This window comes from Benincasa hispida, chromosome 12 (genome assembly GCF_027475165.1).
Source record: "Benincasa hispida cultivar pf3 chromosome 12, pf3_genome.v1.1, whole genome shotgun sequence".
Lineage (NCBI taxonomy): Eukaryota > Viridiplantae > Streptophyta > Magnoliopsida > Cucurbitales > Cucurbitaceae > Benincasa > Benincasa hispida.
Window position 1 is genome coordinate 19015458 of NC_143489.1, and position 25049 is coordinate 19040506.

At 29.3% G+C, this 25049-nt stretch overlaps 1 protein-coding gene across 2 annotated transcripts; it reads left to right on the plus strand.

The window, feature by feature from the left end:
* The first annotated feature begins 20819 nt into the window (after window positions 1-20819).
* On the plus strand, window positions 20820-24735 carry LOC120067110 (P-loop containing nucleoside triphosphate hydrolases superfamily protein). 2 transcript variants are annotated; one of them, XM_039018529.2, is made up of 4 exons: window positions 20820-20956; window positions 21051-21093; window positions 22374-22453; window positions 24160-24735. In XM_039018529.2, exons 2-4 carry the CDS (start codon window positions 21053-21055, stop codon window positions 24597-24599), a joined length of 561 nt encoding a protein of 186 aa, XP_038874457.1. In that variant the 5' UTR covers window positions 20820-20956; window positions 21051-21052; the 3' UTR covers window positions 24600-24735. The 2 variants fall into 2 exon arrangements, with proteins under 2 accessions (XP_038874457.1, XP_038874456.1); XM_039018528.2 differs by having other exon boundaries at window positions 20861-21093.
* Window positions 24736-25049: the final 314 nt, after the last annotated feature.

A 25049-nucleotide genomic window follows, 5' to 3' on the forward strand; every position in this document is an offset into this window, starting at 1 on the left:
ACGAGTACAAGATTTTACTACCCTAAATACTTTTTCCCTCCACCTTACTTTTGTAATTTCTTTCCTATATACCCTATTTTTATTATTATTTTTAAAAAATACAGTATTCTTGAACTTACTCCTAATAGATTTAAGCGAACTTTAATTATATACTTTATATAAAAAAATATTTTAAAAAAATATCGCCAAAATATCAGCAACATTATCAAAATATCGATGATATGGCCGATATGTCGATGATTAATGGTAAAAACGATATTACCCTTATTTTTTTCTATTGATACCTTTATTTTAGAGGAATATTATCGATATTTTAATCCTTGCTAATGGGTTCATATAAATTTTAAAAACGTTCTAATAAGTTCATGAACTATCAGTTTTTGTATCTAATAGGTCGATAAACTTTCAATTTAGTATCAATATATCATTGACTTGTTTAAAATATTTTAAAATTTATAATCCATATATAAAAATTAAAAAATTTATGGTCTTATTTATTAGATACATAATTGAATTATTCATGTTTGTTAGATGCATTTTTTTTAAATGTTAAATACATTATTAGGGACTATAAATTACATAGTTGAAAATTTAGGAATCTATTTAGACATATTTTAAACCAATAAACCTAGAACACATATACTTAAAAGTTCAACAACTAAATATGTATTAAATTATATTATTTCTTCTATAAAAGTATCAAAATGATGACATATTTAAAGTATATTATTATATCATTTAATTTAGTAAAATTCTTGTTTATATATTTCTTTTAAAATTAAAAAAATTAGTAGATATATACTTTTATCTTAGGGTAATTGCAATTGGTAGTAATTTTAGGAATAATAACCAAGTGTATAACATCGTTTAAAAAAATTGCAAATATAGACATGTCTATCAGCGATAGACTTCTATTGTTGATAGACTCCCAAATCTATCGGCAATAGACTTCTATCTTTGAAAGACTCCTATCAATGCTATGGTCTATCAGTAATAGACTCCTACCAATAATATGGTCTATAACTGATAGACTATTTTAATTACGGGTCAATACTCATTGCTTATCATGTGCCATGCACATTTATGTCTTTAATTGTACATTTTTCTTATAATTAACAAAAGGATTTCTAGTGGAATTTACAAATTATGGATAAATTTATAATATAATATGGTCTGATTTATAAATTTATCAATAACTAATGAGGAAACCAAGCTGCATATCTAGAACTAAATTAGGGGTAATTTAGGAGGCTAGAATATAATCAAAATGATTGAAAATTTGATTACACTGAGGTATGTTGTTTAGAATTTAGATTACTGAAAATCTTATTACAGTGTTTTGAATGTAAGATTTGGTTTGTTGTATTTTTTATTACTACATTTTGGATTTAATTTTTATTATTTTGACTATTTTTTATATTTTTTATCTACATTATATTATGTAAGTTTGTAATATTATATAAATTCTAATTTCATGAACTTTAATTATTTTGTAGGTAAAAAGTTCTACCAAATGAAATTCAAATTCAATACACCATAAATTTAGTTTATTTTTTTTTATAAATGAATAAATAAATAAAAATAAGTTAGAACTTCCTAAGTTTATGTTGTTTTAAAAAATACATCTATTTTTGTCTTTTTATGAATAAACGTGTTTCTGTTATGAATATTATAATAATAAATAGAAGTCTATTGTTTCGTATCCCAAAAGTCATGTGTCACCTTTTATATTATCTATGTACCTTAATTATTCATCCATGTGCCTTGTAATTAGTGTCCAAATCCTATTTGTCATTTTGCCTAGGCATTTGGTGGATCTTAAAATCACACATACATGTGAGAATTTCATTTCAAAATTTCATTAATTTTCATATTATCCAATTTTATAATTTTAGTTATTTTATTTTATTTTATATTATATATATTTAATATTATTATATTATATTTTATCTATATCCATGTTCCCGTCGTGCTCCTCAATTTCACAACATGTTATCAGCACAAACTCCTGTCGTTTTCTCCGCTAAAGATAGGTCCTAAAGGTATTTCGGTTTTTTCCTCTTCGTTATAATTAATAAACTTAATATTATTTTGTATATTCAATATCTATTAAATTTCTAACATAAATACAATATTTTATGATAGTGTTGCTATGACAAATCTCACAAAATTAGTGCTGCTTTTGATATTAATGGTCATAATTATTTGTCATGGGTACTTGATGTCGAAATCCACCTGGATGCTATGAGTCTTGGGGAGACTATTAAAGAAGGAAATACAACATCTAGTTAGGACAAAGCAAAAACTATGATTTTCCTTCGTCATCATCTCTACGGGGGATTGAAAAATGAGTATCTTACACTAAAAGATCCCTGTGAAAATTTTGAAAAAGAGGTATGATCATAAAAAAATAGTTATTCTTCCTAAAGCTTGTTATGGGTGAACGTATTTGAGGCTAAGTGATTACAACTCCACATTATTTAAAATCAGTTCAAAATTGTTATTATGCAAAGAGAAAAAATTACTAATGTTGATATGTTAGAGAAGGCATTTTCTACATTTCATGTCTTGAATATGCTCCTGTAGCAGCAATATCGATAGAAAGGTTTTAAACAATATTCTGAATTAATTTCATGTCTTCTCGTGTCCAAAAAAAATAACGAGTTATTGATGAAAAACTACGAATATCGACCAACTAGAACAACACCATTCCCTGAAGTGAATGTTGTGAATGTTAATAATCATGATCGAGGTCGTGGTCATGGTCATGATCGTAATAGGGGAAAAATAATTATTATTTTCATAGTAGTCGTTCTAATCATTTAAATTTCAAAAGAACCACATAAAATGATGATCACAAAAGAAAAGCACCACAAGATCAAAGTTCAAAGTGTGTTGAAAATAAATGCTTCCAATGCGGAATGACTGGGCATTGGTCACGTACCTGTCATACGTCAAAACACTTAGTTGACCTCTATCAAGCCTTCTTGAAGGAAAAAGAGAAAAATATGGAAACAAATTTTGCATACCATGATAATGACATATTTGACCCACCCCACATGACAAATTTGAATGTGGCGGACTTCTTTGAATCTTCTGAGGAGAAGACTGGCACAGTTGGTGGAACATCAAATGTTTCTTTTGACTTTGAGAATATCTAGACTTAATGTTATTTTTTTTCCCTTAAATCTATCTTCATGTTTTTTTTTTTTAGTAATTTTATACATTTTAAATGTTGCTTTTCTTATTGTAGTGATTTTATTTTAATGAAGAAATATGGATCATTTTCATATATTGGGTATGTAAAAAATGAGCAAAGAAGATCTATATCTGGCAGATAGTACAACTATACATACAATATTTACAAATAAAAAATATTTTTCCAAATTGACAATACTAGGAGCAAAAGTTAATACGATATCAGGTTCTACAAATCGGATTGAAGATTTTGGAAAATCAAATATTATTTTGCCTAGAAGAACAAAATTTACAATTGACAATGCATTGTTCTCTAGTCAATAAAAAAGAAAACTTCTAAGTTTTAAAGATATACGTGGCAATTGGTTATCATATTGAGACTGCTAATAAGAATAATGTGGAATATCTATATATCATATCCACTGTCTCAAATAAAAAACGTATATTGGAAGAGTTGACTGTTTTATCTTCTAGATTATATTATACTCATATACGAGTAATTGAAACATATGTAACAATAAACCTAAAATTCATAAATCCAGATATATTTACAATTTGGCATGGCCGACCGAGTCATCCAGGATCTATAATGATGAGAAGAATTATTGAGAATTAAAATGGACATCCATTGAAGAGCCAGAAAATTCTTCAATCTAATGAATTATCATGTGATGCTTACTCTCAAAGAAAATTGATAATTAGATCATCACCAATTAAAGTGGGGACTGAATTACTTGCATTTTTAGAACAAATTCATGGTGATATATGTGGACCTATTAACCCACCAAGTGGACCATTTAGATATTTTATGGTATTAATAGATGTAGATGGCCATACGTGTGCTTATTATCAAGTCGAAATCTTGCATTTGCAAGATTACTTGCTCAAATAATTAAGTTAAGAGCACAATTTCTTGATAATACAATTAAGACCATTAGTCTTGATAATGTTGATGAATTTACAACTTTTGATAATTATTGTATGTCAATTGGGATAAGTGTTGAATATCCTATAGCTCATGTTCATACACAAAATGGTTTAACAGAAATCATTCATAAAACGTTTGCAATTAATTGCAAGACCATTACTTATGAGAGCTAAGCTTCTTTCACCTATATGGGGACACGTTATTTTACATGAAACGTCACTTGTACGTATTAGGCCAGTAGCTTATTATAAGTATTCGCCATTACAATTAGTTTATGGTCATGAACCAAATATTTCCTATCTGAGAATCTTTTTAGTGTGCAGTATATGTTCCAACCTTCACAACGCACTAAGATGGATTCTCAAAGGAGATTAGGAATATATGTTAGATATGATTCCCCATCAATTATTAAATATCTTGAACTCCTAACGGGTGATGACAAATTTTCCAACATTAAGGGAAGGAATTAAGAAATTGGAAAAAGAAATTACATAGAATGCATCGTTATTGTCTCATTTAGATCCCTGTACAGATCAATGTAAACTTGAAGTTTAGAAAATAATTCATTTACAAATATAGCAAATCAATTACCAGATGCATTCATAGATGCAAAGAAAGTAACTAAGTCACATATACCAGCTATTCTATAAAACATTGATATCCCAACACAACAAATTGTCACTAATGAGTCTAGAACAAACCAAAAGCGTGGTAGACCAGTGGATTCCAAAGATAAAAATCCTTGACAACAAAAAATAAGTAAAAAAAACTTAGTTGAGGATGTAAATACCCATAAAAAATCCTTGACATGACTAGTGAGAAAAGTGAAAAACCTAAATATAATAATGAGATTTCAATAAACTATGTCATGATAGGAAAAAAATGGAATCGAACTAATGTAGTTATTGACAATATTTTTGCGTATAATGTTGCTCTTGATATTATATCTGAAAATGAGGATTATGAACCAAAATCCGTTGAAGAATTTCGACATAGAAAAGATTGGCTTAAGTGGAAAGAAGCAATCGAAGCACAAGTAAATTCACTTTCAAAACGGCAAGTTTTTGGACCAATAATCCGAACACCAAAGATGTCAAACCTATGGGATACAAATGGGTATTAGTGAGAAAAAGAAATGAAAATAAAGAGGTCATAAGAAACAAAACAAGACTAGTTGCATAAGGTTTTTCACCAAAATCTGGTATTGATTATGAGAAGACATATTCTCTAGTGGTAGATGCACTTACACTAAGATATTTAATTGGTTTGACTGTGTATAAAAGTCATGATATGCATCTTATGGATGTAATTACGACATATTTATATGGATCTTTTGATAATGATATTTATATTGAGAATCCCATAAAGATTTAAGGTACCTAAAACATATACATCAAATTTCCGGGAATGATATTCAATAAAATTACAGAGAACACTATATGGATTGAAACAATCAAGACGAATATGGTACAATCGCCTGAGTAGATATTAATTTAAAAAAGGATATCAAAATAACCCTATATGTCTGTGTGTTTTTATAAAGAAATCACAATTAGGATTTGCTATTATAACTATATATATTGATGACTTGAATATAATTGGAACTCCTGAAGAGTTTTCAAAGGCAATAAAATATCTTAAGAAAGAATTTGAGATGAAAGATCTCGGAAAAATAAAATTTTGCCTTGGTTTGCAAATTGAGCATTTAGTAGAGTGAATTATTTATTCATCAGTTAACTTATACAAGAAAAATTTTGAAAAGATTTTATATGGACAAAGCACATTCATTAAATATTCCAATAGAAGTTCGTTCATTGGATATAAAGAAAGATATATTTCAACCTCAAGAAGATAATAAAAAAATTCTTGGTCCTGAAGTACCATATCTTAGTGCAATTGGTGCACTTATGTATCTTGCTAATAATACAAGACCAGATATTGCATTTTCAGTAAATTTATTAGCTAGATATAGTTTTTCTCCTACAAAAAGGCATTAGAACGGAATTAAGCATATACTCCATTATCTCTGAAGAACAATCGATATGAGTTTGTTTTATTCAAATAAATCAAATTTTGATCTAGTTGGATTACAAATTCTAGATATTTATCTGATCCATACAAAGTTAGATCTCAAACAGGTTATCTGTTCACATGTGGATGAACTGTTATATCATGGCGATCAGTGAAATAGACTATAACGGTCACTTCCTCAAATTATGTTGAAATTCATGTAATTCACGAGGCTAGTCGAGAATGTGTATGGCTAAGGTCAATGACTCAGCACATTCGTGAAACATGTGTTTTGTCTTCTAATAAAAATCTTCCAACAATATTATACAAAGACAACATAGCTTGCATAGCCCAAATCAAATGAGGATATATTAAAGGAGATAGAATAAAACATATTTCACCGAAACTTTTCTACACTCATGATCTTGAAGAAAATGACGACATCACTATATAATAAATTTATTCGAAGGATAATCTGGCAGACTTATTTACAAAGGCATTAACAACCGCAACTTTTGAAAAATTGGTGCACACCATTGGAATGTGGCGACTCAAAGATCTTAAGTGATATTTTCATGAGGGAGAGTAAATATATTGTATTCTTTTAGGAGTATATATTATATGAAATATGTACTATTTTTCCTTTACTAGGGTTTTTTTCCCATTGGATTTTTCCAAAGTTTTAACGAGACATATTTCATATATATATATGGGCATCTAAGGGGGAGTATTATGAATATTATAATAATAAATAGATGTTCATTGCTTAATGTCCCAAAAGTCATGTATCACTCTTTATGTTGTCCATATGTCTTGCAATTATTCATGTTTGGTGTTCATGTAAGTCCACATCCTACTTGCCACTTTACCTTTGGTGGATCTTAAAATCACACATACATTTGTTAGAATTCCACTTCAAAATTTCATTAAATTTTATATTATCCAATTTTATCGTTTTATTTATTTTATTTTATATTTGATATTATTATATAAATATATTATTATATTATAATTTTTCTATATCCATGTTCCTGTCGTGTTCCTCAATTTCACAATAACAAATTATAGTTTTTCCAACTCATATTGTTGTTTGTCCAAGATAAACACACGTTTATTTTTTAAAATCAGTTTTCTGTTTTTGTTTGAAAGGAAGGTTGTTATTAAAAAACCATGAGTTATCTGTTTTGTTGTTTAAATGGAGTATTGTTTTTCTTTTTCTAAGATAAGCATGTTCATTTTTTTAAACAACTATCAACCCATGAGTTAGATCATAATATATACAAAATAATTGTTGGGATTCAAATATTTATTCAAATAACTTTACATATAATACATATATATGATAAACAATATATATCAAAAAGGGTTTTTTTTTTTCTCTTAAATGGAAATAAGTTATTTACCACCTTAAAGTTTTTATGTAATTATTGCGGTTCAATATCCCACTTTAATCCATAGTTTCCTAAAAAAACAAATAGTCAATAGTTATCATTAAATTGAGTATTAAATTTTAAATTAAGAAGATAAAACAAAATAAAAATTAATTTTCACCCCTACACTACTTGATTTATCCCTAAGAAAAAGTATACAGGCAAATAACCACCTACCTTACACGTGACTTTACACCAACTGAGCAGCAGAAAATTAAAGTGTTGTTTTTTTAAAATTATGAACTAATAATTTAAACTAATGGTCGCCAGAGTTGGTCGTATGAGATAATTGTCACTTGAATTGATAGTGATAGTTATTGGAGATGATCACAAGTAGTAATGGTCAGAGGTGGCAAAAAGTGGTCAAGGAGTTGGTTAGTGGCGGTGGCCGGATGGGGTCATTGAAGTTGGTCGAAGGTGGTCACCAAAATTGGCTGCAATGATAGTTAGAGGTGGTTGCCGAAATTGACTAGTAGCAATAGTTGGAATTGATCGTCGAGGGACATGTGATGAGGTAGAGGAAGACAAATGGGCATCTGAAAGGGAGGACCATAATCCATAGAGGAATGGCTAGATACTCTCTTATGGGAATGAATTTGTAATCTCAAACTTATTGCAGGTGTCCAAATATGGGCTTATAATATATTTTTAATTAGACATCAAATTTAATTTTGTGCCTACTAAACATAATATTGGAGATTTTCTAAAAAGTAATATATCTATTAACTAAAATTTTGAAATTTGAGGCTTTTTTTTTTTTTTTCTAAAAAAATGGTTAATTCTTAAAACAATTTTAATATTTTTTTAAAAATTTTTTTAGATTTGAAATTCAAATTTTGTTCTATAAGACATTTTTGAGTGACTTGTTAGAACCAAAATTGAAATTATAAAAATTTACTAGTAACAAATTTTAAAGCTTATGTACCAAATTTGTAATTTAACCTTCATTTTAACTTTAAATGCACTAATATATAATATTGAGATTTAAGTAATATTAATAAAAACATTATCATAAAATTTTATAGAATTATTCACATAAATATATAAATAAACCATTAAACTTATATATTGAAAGAAGTTTTTTAAAGTAGATATACGTTTGTTATTCAATCAAGTAGATGTTGTAAAAAAAATTAGAAATAGGTATGAGTCAATTAAGTGGGAAATTAAAACATAAAGAAATAAAAGGAAAAAAAAAAAGTCAAATTACAAAAACTACTCCTAAAAGTATGGTGATAGTTGCGAATCTACCCTTAAACTTTCAATTTTAAAAAGTCCTCAAGTATATATATATATGTTAAAATTGGACCTTAAATCTTACGTAATTGTATAAGTCTGAGAGTTAAATTTATATCATTTATGAGTCTAATTTCTATAATTATTGTAAATTTGAGGGTCCAATTTCAACTTTTAGAAATTTCAACCCTATTTTTTATAATTAAAAGTTCAGGGGCGGTTTTTACGATTTAAAAATTTAAAAAAAAAAAAAAAAAAAAAAAAAACCTTCATCTATTAATCTTTAAGGGGCGACGTTGGACTAAGAGAAGCAAAATGTAGCACCTAGAAGTTGCTGAAGCAAAGACCACCAATTATATTATTTAGAAGAAAATAAATATACCTATAGCTAAATATAACAACAAATTTTTATATTTAACAAAAAATATATATATATTTATTAATTCAAACCAAACCAATTGAGGGGGCATACTTAATTCAATAAGCCTTTTGACATTGTTGACTGTTGAGGTTTACCAGAAAGGATTGGCATGGCTTCCAGAAGTCTGTTTTGCAATAAATATCTCTTAGCTGTGTGGATAATGACATCCTTCTTAAGCGTTTCAACCACATATCCTTTGTCCTTATCATGAAAGGTAAGAAATAAAAAGAAGAAAAAGGGGAGGGAATGGTCCATTAGAAGTTTGATTTTGTATTTTTTACCTATTTTTGAAAAATAAGTTTTGTTTTACCTCTTTATGATGAAAATAACGTAAACATGATAAATATTGGTTGTACAATTACTTTTATGCTCCTTATTAAATTCCTAGTTTCAATTTTAACTACCAGTCTACCAAATTAATTCACATTCTCCATCTAAATTTATTCAAAAAAAATAATTTATCCAAAAATCATTAACAAAAAATTCACATAAAAAACATAAAAATTCCAATTATTCTTATGCTCCTTATTAAATTCCCACTTCCAATTTCAACAACCAACCTATCAAATTAATTCACCAAAAATTCTCCACCTAAATTTATTAACAAAAAATCAATTTCTCCAAAAAGCAATAAAAAAAAAATCAGGCAAAAAATTCTCCACCACCAAATTTGATTTGTTTATAATCCCCACAAAGTTGTAATTTTGTATACTCCGTAAGAAGGTATGTATTTCATTTTGTATATATTCAATAGTTCGATAATTTCTGAAAAAATTGACAAAAATAAACGACCTTTTTGGAGTTTAATTTATATTTGCTTTGTTGATGGTTTATTTTCTTTTTATAATGCCCTACATTTGATATTTATAAATTTTTTTAAAAAACATGAAAAAAAGATAGCAATTTTTTTTAAGATACCTTGGCCGAGCTTCACCGGATACAAAATAATTGTTGAAATAAGTTTGATTCTCAGTCGGGCTTCACCGAGTCGAGTGTGAAATTAATTGATTAACTCGGTCTTCCCGAGTATGGGATAGGAACCGGGCTGGGACTAGTCTGGGGCCCGGTAGAGTTAACCCTAGCCCGGTCGGGCATACAAAAATTAAGCATTCTATTTTTTCGTCCGGTGTTGTACCCGGTCGAGTGGACGATCGGGCCAATTTTTTTTTTTTTTTAGTTTCATTTTTTATTTTGTTTTTTCTTTAACTACATTACATTAATACATTTTTATTATAAATTGTAGGAAAATGTCTCGTGTTTGGATTTGTTTCGGTGGCGTTTGGAATGAAAGGGAAAAGGATTACAATGGAGGAAAGTTGCAGGGGTGTGACATTAAGGTCGGCACAACCCATAATGAATTCTTGACCGTAGTTTATAAGATAAATGGTATAATATCATATGAGTATAATCTTGTTATAAGATGTATACTTCAATTGAGATCCAAAGCCCCTGCATTTGTAATTCAGAATGATGAAGATCTACACACATTTCTTACATGAGAAGAGGTCTCAATAATACCTCGTATCCACACTTCCAAAGTGTTGAAGTAATCAAGGATTTCATCCAAAAAATTCACATATCCGATGAACTGAAGAAATTTCTTCAACATTTAGGCCAGTACATTGCAAGATGGAGTCAGATAGTCAATTTTTCCCCACATATTTTAACCTATCACTTACTTCGTTGCCTAGTAATTTGGCGACTCATAACTTAGGGGATGGTGTAGACCAAAGTCAATATTTCAATGATTGGTCTTAGAGAGAGAAGGATGATGGAGAGGAACCCAAGATTAATACCCACCATACACCTCATGTAGGAGAACGAACAATTGAAGACTATGGAGGCTCGTCACATGCAACGGGTCATGACTTGTCACATCCATCTAATAGCACAATCGTCATGACAGGTTAGTCTTATTCTTCTGAAGATGTGCAAGTTGGTGACATATTTATATCTAAGAATGATTTAAAGATGTGGTTATCTATGTTAGCAATTATAGGTAACTTTCAGTTTAGGGTGACGAAGTTGAACACAACATTATACAAAGTTATATGCTTAGTTGAAGAATACAAATGGAGACTTCGAGCCTTTAAATTGAAAAATTGTGAAATATTTAAAATCTCTAAGTACGACAATGTCCACACATGTAGAAATAAAATATTGGCTAACGATTATAGACAAGTGTCTAGTTGGGTTCTCAGACATTTAATTTCATCGAAGTTTGAAAACTTCAGTCGTTCATATAGACCGAAGGACATTGTGAAGGATATAAAACAAGAGTATGGTATGAGTTTAAATTACGACAAGGCAGGAAAGGCAAGGGAATAAGTGTTAGTGCTTGTCTGGGAGTCACCAGAAGAATCCTACAAGAAGTTACCTAAATTTGGTGAAGCCTTACAAATTGAAAATCCTAGTTCAGCATTTAAATATGATCTGCAGAAAAATAAATATTTCAAGCAAATCTTCGTGGCTCTTGGTGCTTCCATTAGAGGATTTCTAAACTGCATTCACCCTGTTTTAATTGTAGATGGAACACATTTAAGAGGTAAGTACAGTGGTAAACTCCTGCTTGCGACTGAGGTTGATGGAAATAATCAAATATACCCAGTCGCATTCAGTGTATATGGTGGAGAAACTGATGAATCTTAGGTGTGGTTTTTTCGGAAACTAAGATGTGTAATTAGGAAAATTCGTGATTTGGTTATCATATCAAATAGACACCCAAGCATAAAAAAGGCAATTATCACGGTTTTCCCAGAAGTATTTCATGGTATCTGCATCCATCACTTGAAGCTAATTTATTAACTAATTTTAAGAATAAAGCTATTTTGGATATTTTCGACAAAGTAGCCAAGGAAATTCGTGAGTATGTATTCAACTACCATTTGAGTCAATTTGCAGGGTATCTAGGTCCACGCAAATACCTAGAAGATATTGGTCTTGAGCAATGGGCTAGGGTGTACCAATGTAACAGAAGATACAGTCAAATGACGACAAACCTCGTAGAGTGCATAAACGGAGTGTTAAATGATGCACTACAGTTACCAATCACGTAATTTTTAGACCATATTAGAGGTTGGTCACAGGACTTGTATTACAAATGTCAAACGGATTCATCAAATAGTACGTCAAGATTGTCACACTATGCAATGGCAATAATTCGTGGCGCGGTAGACAAAGCAAACAGACATGAAGTTAGGCCAATTGACCAACATGAGTTCGAGGTGATAGATGGAGGTTTAGGAGGCCATGTAAATATTCACACAAGAATATGCACTTGTCGCAAGTTTGATTATTATGAAATCCCTTGTTCACACGCGATTGTTGCATGCAGGGTTCGGAATATTGATCCTATCTCTCTTTGTTCATGGGTATACTCTGTTGAATCAGTGTTGGCTGCATATGCTAAATCTATACGACTACTTGGACACTTTTTGGAGTGGAAGCAATCATTGGAATTCGTCGATGTGGAAACATTGCCTCCAAAAAGAGTTCCAAGAGTAGGTCGCCCACGAACAACAAGATTTCCTTCTGTAGGTGAATTTCGTCAAGTCCACAGGTGTTCTAGATGTGGCAAAGAGGTCACAACAAAACGACTTGCAATCAACCTTTCAATACTGCTGAGTGATGTATGGATTTTTTATTACTAATTATGTTGCACACCTTTATGGATTTTTGTGCATTTGGATGATTTTTGTATGATTTTTTGCATGAGCCGGATCGGTAATTGGTATTATTTTATGATTTTTTGCATGAGTCCGACCAGGAATTGGTGCCTAATTGCATGGGTCCGACCGAGAATTAGTATTATTTTATGATTTTTTGCATGAGCCCGGCCAGGAATTGGCGCCTAGTTGCATGAGCCCGACCGGTAATTAGTATTATTTTATTTTTTTTGCATGAGCCCAGCCGGGAATTAGTGCCTAGTTGCATGAGCTATTTTATTTTATTTTTTCATGAGCTGAGTCAGGAATTGGCGCCTAGTTGCATGAGCTATTTTATTTTATTTTTTGCATGAGCTGAGTCAGGAATTGGCGCCTAATTGCATGGGCCCGACCAGGAATTAGTATTATTTTATGATTTTTTACATGAGCCCGACTGAGAATTGGCGCCTAATTGCATATGATCCTTACCTACAAAAGATTTTAATCATGAATAAATAAACTAAGAAGCTATAATCATAAAAAAAAAAAAAAATCTAAATCAAAAATAGAAAAAATGAACATACTGCATATGAGCCAATGACTTTGTCTCTAATAACTCCATATGGAGAAAAATGTGAGCATGACTATCTCAAAATGCGTGGTATCGCATTATCATTCAATTTATTTGCAAGATAATGATGAAATTGTTTCGTATGTCCATACCTATATGAAATGTAAGTGTGTATTAGTGGTGTAATTCAATGAATATTCATTAAATCAAATTAACTAGATTACCTGAAAAGCATGGAGAAACCCATAAAGACTGTACGTCTGTTGTTTTCCATCTGCATTGCACTTATATGTTAGTGTTTTATCTTTCAATTGTATTTCCAAAAATGATGTTTTCAAACTCAAGTGTTGGAAAAATAGAGTCCAACTCATATCCTTCATACCCTTATTGTCATTTAGATACTTAGCTCATTTTATGTGTTTATTGTCTTATTTTGTAGTTATCATGCACCAAGGAACATGTAGGTTAGTTGAGGCATGAGTAGTTCGGTGATTTTATAAATTTTCCTTTGTTTTGATTTGAAGTCGAACTAACGACATCGATTCTCGATCCGAACAAAATGGCACAATTATCGGGGATCGAACTCGAATCACCCACATGACAAGCGGGAATACTCACCACTATACTCACCATTTTGTTTTAATCGAGAATTGATGTCATTAACTCGTTAACATATCTAGTATTTCAACATCACACATCTCAACATCATCACCATCTTCAACTATATGAGTAGAATCCTTTCCCTATTAGAAATCAAGAACCAATATTATATTTTCATTAAAAAAAAATGAAAAAAAATACTTTAGGTTCTTACATATATATTATATAAAAAGGACAAATGATCAAATATCAACTTGAGCATAACTCAACTAGGTTAAAAACAAGTACCTTGAAAGAAAAACTAAACGAGGTCTTCGAGGATCCCTTTATTTCTTCATATTTAGTGGCATCGAGCTCTCGCAAGTATTAAGATCGGAGTAGTTTGGTAAGAATGTATTGTCTTATGGTAATGAGGAAGAAGAAAGGTAAGGAAAACAAGATTCCAGCTATAAGGATCCAAGTCACTCCAAAGCAAAGAAGAAGATACACAAGTTGAAAGAGAGTGAATATTGCTATGTGTTTGAATGGCACTGACTTCACAAAGAAAGCATGGGCATTTTCTAGTACCCTGCCAAAAAGGTATTGAAATAATAAAATTAGCTATCCATCAACTACCAACATATTAATCTCAATCGAATTCGAAAAAATTAACTTAGCATGTTGAGTTAGATTTACGGGTGATACTCGACATGACACGATAAAAGGTATAGGTCAAAACTCGATTAGACAAATGAGACAAAATAATTTGATCATAGACCTTAGGCTCAATTTTACTTATCAACAAGTAATAAAGAAGATTCAAGAGCTTCCCAGACTCTCCCAAGTCTCATCCATTAGATCTAAATACAAGAAAATAGCATAAAGATATATATCTCCCACCATAACCCTAACAATTTATATATTCACCACTCAACACCCCTTTAAATAACAATATTCTTTCGAGTCCACGACATTCTTCTCACGTATTCACACCAACTTACATATTCATCACTCCCTCGCTTCTTGTTTAGTATACAATAAGAAAAATATTTGAGTGTATCTCACTCACTCGCTCCTTCGTAATTGTAGGGGATGCATGAAGATGAGTATAATATTCACATTATATAATTAAGGGCCTACCATTACTCGTCGTACTTCCTTCCCTCACCTATTTACCTATCATTTGATTGTAATTGCTCTATATCATTTGATTCTATTCTTTTGTTTTCAGAGGTGTGAATTTGTTTTTTAAAACTATTTTTGGGATTCATGTAGAATTTTTTTTTCTTTATTTCAACTTTACATTTTTTTTTTTTGAAGTCCCAACTCTACATTTTCTCCCTACTTTACATTCTTTTGTTTGAAGTCCCAACTTTACATTTTTTTTTGTTTGAAGTCCCAACTCTACACTTTAAATTTAAATGTAGTACATAGTTTTGTTTTATTTTACTCTTTTAAAATATGATTTCTTGACTTTAATATTGAGTTGAGTAGATGACAAATCTAGTACTGCCAGTACCATTATTGACTTAAGGGAAATTGAGAGTTACAGAGAAAATATAGAGAGGTAGAGAGATAATAAGATTTTCAACTGCCTCTCTAGTCTCTATAATGAGATTGAAAGCATATTTAAATAAAGCACTTGTCAATACAGTAATTCAGCTCAAATAATTTGCAATTATAGTATAATGTAAAAGAATTTACAAATATAGAAAAATTTAGACCAACGCTCTCGACCACATCGTTAATAGAGAAATCTATCACTAATGAGAGTCTATCAATGATAGAATCTAACACTGATAGATTTTGCTATAGTTGAAATTATTTTAAAATATTGTTTTATATTTAATTATTAGCTTTAAAAGTGCTACTCATTATAATTACCCTACTTAAATAGTATAAATAATATTTACATATATAAAATAACCTAAAATAAATAACATATGTAATAACCTAAACTAAAAAACATAATATAAAATGTTGTTACACATAATCACTACTACAAAATTTACATTATTTGACACTTGTAGTTTTTAATTACTTGATATTTATGTGGAAAAAACGTCAAGTAATATGATTTTGGACAAAAAAAAGTCAAGTAAAAGGGTTAAAAAAGCGGAGATTGATGGAATATTTAGGATATTTTCATGCGAACCTTTACTTGACACGATTTTCATGTCAAGTAATATAAGATCTTACTTGACACGTTTCACGTGTCAAGTATAAGAAGCTCTTACTTGACATTTTTTTCGTGTCAAGTAAAAGGGTTAAAAAAGCAAAGATTGACGGAATATTTAGGATATTTTCACGCGAACCTTTACTTGACACGATTTTCGTGTCAAGTAATATAAGGTCTTACTTGACACATTTCACGTGTCAAGTATAAGGAGCTCTTACTTGACATTTTTTTTGTGTTAAGTAAAAGGGTTAAAAAAGCGGAGATTGACGGAATATTTCGGATATTTGATAGGCCTCCAATTATGTACCACTCATCGTCTACTTCTACTAAGCGATCGTGTAGCCGAACTAAGCAATCGTGTAGCAGAGCTCAGTGATCGTGTAGCATTTGGTAGGCGATCGTATAGAAATTGGTAAGCGATCGTGTAGTTTCAGATAAGCGATCGCAGGGTGTTTGTGGGCAATCGTCTAGTGTTACTCAGCGATCGTGTAGCAGAGTTAAGCGGTCATGTAGAGACTTTATTTTTTACTCAACGATCGTGTAGAGACTTTACTTTTCATTTCCCTCTTAAATTAGAAACTCTTTCTCTCCTCCTTTACTTTACTCAGCGATCGTGTAGAGACTTTATTTTTTGTTTTCCTCCCTCTCCCATTTTCATTTCCTTCTCAAATTTAGTTTCCCTCCTACCAAAAATATCAAATAAAATAATATTTCCCTCTCAAATTAAAAACTCTTTCTCTCCTCCTTCACCATTTCACTCACGACCTTCCCTTTCCCTCCAATTTTTTTTCTTCTGTGCGCCCAAGAGCCCTAGTCGTCATCAGCCTTTATTCTCCCCTCGCCTCCATTCTTGCCACTGTTATTGAGTTTTTCATTCCTTCGTCTCCTCAGCCGCGCCAGCCCTCTCCCTCGTCGTCTGCTCAGCTCCCTTGTCGTCTGCTCAGCCACGCCAGTCGTCCAGCTATGCACGTCATTCCCGAGTCTTCAACCGCACCCAGATCTGTAGCCAAATGCTTCCGTCGCTTCAACCTCAACCAGATCTGTAGCCGAATGCCCCCAATCCTTGTTTTGGGTAAGGTTTGGTAATTTTGTGGGTTTATATGCATAATCTTCATTATTGTTTGATTTTGGGTTAGTTCTGATAAAAACCTATTATGTTTGGGTCATAGATTCAGGTTGTAGCGGAGTTTGAAGATTGGAAGCATGTTGTGTGGGGTTGGAGCCACTGTCATAGATTCGGGTAAGTGTTTTGGATGTATTTGAATGAATTTGTGATTTGGGTTTTAATGTAGCATCTTCTGTAATGATTTTCTTGTTTGAATGTTTGATGATCGGATTGATTTTGAAGTGTTGGAAGGAGTTGAGTTATTGTCCAATAGGTTTGAGATCGATCTTGACAAGATTTTCGTAAGTTTGGAGGTTAGTATTAATAGTTTTTTGTTACCCATTGAAGTATTGGTCTAATTGAGTTATTTTCAATTTTTGATGTTCAATTCAAAGATTTCAAGGGATTGGAGCCACTGTCGAACAAAGTTAGATGTTTAGACGTTTTGATAGGTATTAAGGCCTTGAAACTCTTTTGAATTGTTACATAGTTGCTGAAACTCTTTATTCTATTTTGTAGGTTGACTTGCTTAAACATGGCTTGCCTGACCCTTAGTTCTCGATCTTTAGACTTAGAAGCTCAATGTATAGATTAAATAATGTACTTTGTTGAGAGGTTATTTATTAAAGAATTTGTCACTTTTGTGTTTGTTGAAAGTTGAGTTTTGTATACAAAAGCAATAGTTGAGATTTTATTTTATGCATGTACATGTGAAAGAGAAATATTGTTGTAATTTGTGAGGGGTATTCATAGTTGAACTATGGATTTTTAGTGAATATATTTAGTTGATAGATCTTAAATGTATAATGTTTATTTATTTAATGTAATTGTATTGTTGGAATACAAGGTAGAAAATGAGAAATATCGATTGGGGCATTTAATTTGAAAACAAAAAGACATATACTTGACACATAAAAAACGTCAAAGAGTATCATACTATACTTGACACTTGAATAAACTTGACATACCACCAATGTCAAATGTATTATCTTACTTGACACAAAAATTGTATCAAGAAATATATTACTTGACGTTTTTTTTGGAGTCAAGTTATCACACTATACTTGACACTCAAATAGTTGACGTTTTTATAAGTGTCAAGTATACCCTTTACTTGACATTGGAAAAACGTCAAGTAATCTAATTTCTATAGTAGTGAATATTAAATACTCTAACATTGAGGAATACATAGGATACTTCTTTTGGTTAATAAATGAATTCAATATTGAAATATTAAATGTGTTGAAAATTAAACTTTTTGTTTCTTTTTTTAAAAAATATATATATATAGATATACACAATATGTGACATTTGGGAATAGTTGTTTGTTCTTTTGTATAGAATATTTGGAATTAGGGAATTAAACCTCTTATCTTGATGTTGATAGTACATGTTTGATGTCAATTGAGCTACATTAATTTTAGTAAGACTCTTTTTGTTTCTTAAAGTGGTCTTTACATGTACAATTTTAGTTCTTATATTTTCAATAAATCTTAAATCTATTTCCATCACTAGTTTATTATTGATTTTTTAAAAATCTTTTTGTTATTTATTAGAATTTTTTTGATAACTTTTAAAAATAAATTATCATTATTATTTAATCAATTCTGATAAAAACCAATTTTGAAAGGCTAAAATTTAAGATAATTTATTGAGAGTTTAAGGACTATAATTAGATATTTAAAAGGATAGTAACTATAATTAAACAAATCTCAAATTACATAAACTAAAATGAATTTTTATGGTTTGATAGTGATGGAAGGTATAGGCAAATGTGTAGGGAGATTTTTTAAAACATATATAAGAATATGTTTTTTTAATAATTAATATATAAGAATTTGTTAATAAAATTTATACCTTCTTTGAGTAATTAGGTCAAATTAATATTTGAATTATATTAAATTTTGACTACCATAATATACCAATGTTTTTCCAACAAATAACATATTTTTAAAATTTCAGTGCACATATTTATTTATTGTGTTTTGAAGCTTGATTAGGCAAAATAAATAATAATAATAATAATAATAATAAAAATGATATGTTATAGGTTAATTTTTCATCAACCTGAAAATCAGTGATATCATCCTATTGATTCTCTTCAATAGCTTTGGGTTTGTTGAACTTTATTGTTTTTTGTTTTTATAATTAAAAATAATGACAGATCCACTTTGTAAATTGGAGTTTGTGGCTTCTTCATTTGAAACAAAAATGGTAAATCACATTCTTGGATGGATTGTTTTGATTGGTCCGAGAAAAAATATTTTTTTTAAAAAAATCATTTTTATTTAAATTCGTTTGATAAAAACAGTTTAAAAATTGACTTTAAAAGTGTTTTGAAAGTGAGAGAATCACAATATGAGAGAATCAAACTTCTGACTTCGAGATTGATAGTATATATTTTCATTTCAATCGTGTTATGCTCAATATTAGCCTAATACCAATAATTATAGGTATTTTTTTTTATTTTTTCCTCTCTTTTTTCGATCATCAAGTATTTTAGTCGAAATTGACTAACAACGGTAGTTGGAGTTGGTTGTCGAGGGACATGTGGTGAGGTAGAGGAAGATAAATGGGCGTCTGGAAGGGAGGACCGTAATCCATGGAGGAATGGCTGGATACTCTCCGATGGGTATGAGTTTGTAGTCTCAAACTTATTATCTATTTACAATCCAATCCTTTCCATTTCCATCCTATTAATTCAATAGTGGATCTAAGAATTTATGTTACGGGGACATAATTTTATATAAGGATAGAAGTATAGGACATGAAATTTTAGATATGTGTCTATCTAGTGCTTGAACTTTAAAAATTTTCTAATAGGTTCCTGGATTCTTGAATTTTGTGTCTAATAGATTCTTAAAATATCAATTTCGCATCCAATAGCTCTTTTACATATTAAAAATGTTAAAAAATGAATTTTAATTAGACATCAAATTTAATTTTGTACCTACTAAATATGATATTGGAGATTTTCTAAAAATTAGTATATCTATTAACTAAAATTTTGAAATTTGAAGGCTTAATTTTTTTTCTAATAAAATGGTTAATTTTTAAACACTTTTAGTATTTTTTTTAGATTTTTTAGATTTAAAATTCAAATTATTTTGTTCTATAAGATATTTTTAAGTGACTTGTTAGAACCAAAGTTGAAATTATAAAAATTTATTAGTTGCAATTTTTAAAACTAATATACTAAATTTATAATTTAACCTTCATATAAATGTAACTTTAAATGCACTAATATATGATATTGAGATTAAGTAATATTAACTAAAACATTATTATAAAATTTTATGGAATTATTCACATAAATATATAAATAAAAAATTAAACTTATATATCTATAGAAGTTTTTTAAAGTAGAAATGCCTTTTGTTATTCAATCAAGTAGATGTTGAAAAATTAGAAATATGTTTATTAATAAAAAAAAAAAAAAAAAGAAATTAGAAATAGGTATTAGTCAATTAAGTGGGAAATTAAAACAAAAAGAAATAAAAGGAAAAATAAGGGCCAAATTGGTAATTTTAACAATAGATATTAATTTTGTTCTCGTCTTCAATTCTCAACTGCCATCTCTCACCACTTTGCCCAAAAATTTCATCATTCTCTGTCCATCACCTGGCATAAGGATTCTAGCATCCAAATTTGAATGGTATTCTATTCGATTCTTCAATTTCAGGTCTCATAATGGTAAGTTTCATTCAAAATTTGAGTTTATTAATCTCCGATTCTTCTTCTCATTCAAGCTATGGCGATCGTGCTCATGGGCGTCTGCGGTTCTGGAAAATCGTAAGTCTCCTCTCACTCTCTCCGACCTATGTCGATTCTTCGTCTTCTCTGAATATATCGACTTTGTAAATCGATCGATTGATTGATTCAATTTAGAGTCTAGTAGTGGAGAAATTAGTTAGTTATCAGCAGAGATGCATTTTGAGTCGCTGATTGAATTTGATGCTCAAGATCTGGAATCCTTTCCGTAGAATTCGCCTATTCTCTGTGATCGAATGGACCCTGTTTCCCCTCTTTCCATGATTTGATGAGTTGTAGGCCTTAATTGTGAGATGAAAATATGGATAAAATGTCGTTGGGAAATTATAAGAACAAAAATTTCAAAAAATAAATATAAATTAAGGCTCAGTTTCGGAACATCGATGTCATATAAAATATCTAGGTCTTGATTTTATAGAAATTTCTGTAAAAATTTTGAAAAAATTTATAGAAATGGATGGAAATTGTTATAATTAGTTAATGGAACTTTGATTGTGGTTAAATTAGACTATAATTAACTATTTTTAATCATTATTTCTATAAAGTAAGACTACATTTAGATTTATATTGTATCATTTCTATAGTTGAGCTAGCATAGCTAATTGCTACGAAAAACTTGAAATTTTGAAATATCTATGGAAATATCGAAATATCAATGAAAATTTCAAAATTTTGAGAAATTGGAGGAAAATCGAAATTTCGAGAAATTGAGGGAAAATTGAAATTCCCCCTTACCGAAATTTTGAACCTATTAAAATCTTGAAATTTTGAGATTTCAATCGAAATTTCAAACTATGACTAGGGTTAAGGTTGTTATCAAATGTATGAAAATGAGCCAATTTATTTACAAATATAACAAAATATTACTGTTTCTAATAGACATCTATCCGTGTCTATCAGTTATCACTTATACTTATAGATATCCATGAGCGAGTAATAGACTGACATTTTATTATATTTGAAAATAATTTCAGCAGTTTTGTCATTTAAAACAATAATCTAATAAACTAGTAAATAAATATTTTATGATTTTAAAATAAGTTATAACATGTTTATTATTTATATTATAAAAAATTATTTTAATGACAAAACTGCTGAAAATATTTATGAAATAATAACAAAATTATGAACTGTATCTTTTATGACATAGATAGATACAAATAATAGTCTATCACGGTATATCGCAAATAGACAGTAAAATTTTGTTATATTTATAAATATTTTGATTCATTTTTATATATTTAAAAATCGTCTTTCTCAAAAATCATTTAATACTGGATGGTTGTGTGTGTGTGGTGCAGTACTATTGGTGAGATGCTGGGCAAGGCCTTGGATTTCACTTTTCTTGATGCCGATGATTTTCATCCAATCTCTAACAAGGGTACCACAAGCTCATTTCTTCACTTGTTTTATTTTGGTTTTGGTCCTTCAACTTATTTCTTTTTTCTTATACTTTCCTAAATCATTTTCATTCTTAGAACTAACATTTAGGAACGTTTGAGGTAAAGAGTTAGTTATTATAATCCTATATTATTATAGTTAGATTATAATAGTTTGTGTTTGAGATGTAGATTATTTTAGTTTGGATTATAATAGTATGTATTTGAGATGTAAACTATAATTAAAAAATAATTAAAAAATGATGAATGTAACTGTAACAAATAGTAAAAACGGTAACAAATGAGTGTTGATGGAGTATACAAAATAATATGTACTATAACAAGAAATGATTATTATAGTCTTAGAATAGTCATTGCATTAAACACATCCTTAAAGTTTAAATTATAATTTTGGTTCATACGAATAAAAAAATATATTAGAATTTAATCTCTATAGTTTTTAAAGTTAGAATTTAGTTTTTACGGTATGATAAAGAGATTAAACTAGAATTTAATTTTTATGATTTGATAAAAAAAATTTCCTAAATAAATAATTCTTATGATCTAATAAACCTCTTGTGTATGGACTATTAAGAGGAGTGAGGATTAAATTTTAATTATAAATTAGAGAGACTTAATTCTAGTTTTCTCCAAATCATATGGATATGGACTACATTTGTAATTTAACCTTTTATTTATTTAAAATTGGACAAAAACATGATTTTTTTTATTCATTTACTTAGATGATTAAGTATACAAAATCTTGACAATGTTGAGCGTTCAATTGATATAAAACATGTAATCTCGCTAAGAGAGGTTTAACTACACTTTTAGTTTTGAAATTTGTTCAATATTTGTTAAATTGTTATGGAAAATTTCAAGCAAAACTTTAAAAACTAAACTCAAAAAAGTTATCAAATGAGACTTAAAAGAGTATTATTTATTTGTTTTTTTCTAATTTTTTAGTCAACTTAAATATTAGTTAAGATATTGTTGACATTTTTCAATTTAGCTATTCATTGTTTAATGAATGTTTAGACTGATGATAAACTTACCTTTTATAAATTGTAGGTTAAATTACAAATTTAGTCTCCAAACTTTTGATATTTTTTTAAAAAATTCATAGATATGTACAAAAAAAAAAAAAAAAGAATTTAATGTTTATACTTCTTTTAGATATAAAATTCAAATTTATAATCTAACAAATCCTAATTGAAAGTTAAAGGATCTATTAACACAAAATTAAAAGTTTAGGAAGTTATTAAATACTTTTGAAAGTCAACGTCTAATGATCAAATAAACATAAATCTCAAAATTCAATAGCTAAACTTGTAATTTAACTTAAATTCTATTTATTTATCCAAATTTTAAGAAAGCGGTAGACATTCTGAGTAATTCATTAAATTTTGTTCAGTTTACTAAGCATAAGTGTTCATCATCAATCAATTTTAGCATTCACAATATGGACTAAATTTGAAAATTTTAATTAGTAAAGTACTAAACTGAAACTTTGTAAAACAGAAGTAAATTGAAAAAGATGCTTAAACATTATGAACAAATAAAAGTAATTTTCAAAACTTCTATAGATTTTGGCTTCGAGTATTTTTTTTTTTTCGCAAGTGTTCTAATTGAAAAACAACTCTTCAAAAGTCATTTCAAACTCACCCTGAGATTGAAGCTAACATTTGTATATCACCATTATGAGCAGAAAAAATGTCGAAAGGAATCCCTCTCTCGGACGAAGATCGGATACCATGGCTCGAGAAGATTCGAGATACCTTGAGAGAAAACATAACATGTAGAAGAAGTGTAGTTCTTGGTTGTTCAGCTCTACAAAAACACTATAGAGAGATTCTGAGATCAAGTGATCAAAATTATGAAAAAATGGAAACAATGAAATGTGTGGTGAAGTTTGTTCTATTGGATGCTCCAGCTGAAGTGATTGCTTCAAGATTAGAGAAAAGAGCCAAAGAAGGGAACCATTTCATGCCTTCAACTCTTTTGAAATCCCAATTGGATTTGTTGCAAATTGATGATAGTGAAGGTATTATAAAAGTTGATGCTACTCTTACTCCACAAGCAATTGTTAGTAATATTATTATGTTGGTTTTTGGATCTTTGGTTTTAACTAACAATGAGAAATCATAGTTTTGATTTTCTCATCCTCTTCCTTCTTACAAATTTCTTGTTTCTTGGAAAAAGGAAACAAAAATGTGATTCGCAATTGAAAACTGAGATATTTAAAGGATGTTTGAAGTGCAAAGAGAGTTGTGAGGTTATATAATCTACGGAGTTGAATAGTTTGTGTTTGAGGTACAGTATACTTTAATATGGATTCAAGAAGCCTAGAATTTTTTTAATGCATTTAGGAAATATATTTTTGAAGTGCTAGTTTAACGTGAAGTTTTAATTTGATTGTTTTGTTCTATTTTTGTACTATAAAAGTAGTAATATGTTAAATATCATATTTTACAAATAAAAATGTAAAAGCTTGTAACTCCAGTTTTAAAAAATGTATGAGATTTTAAGTTACGATGTTCTATGTATCCATTTGGTCATTTTGGTGATGTGTCTATCCACATACTCTTTTGTTCTTTT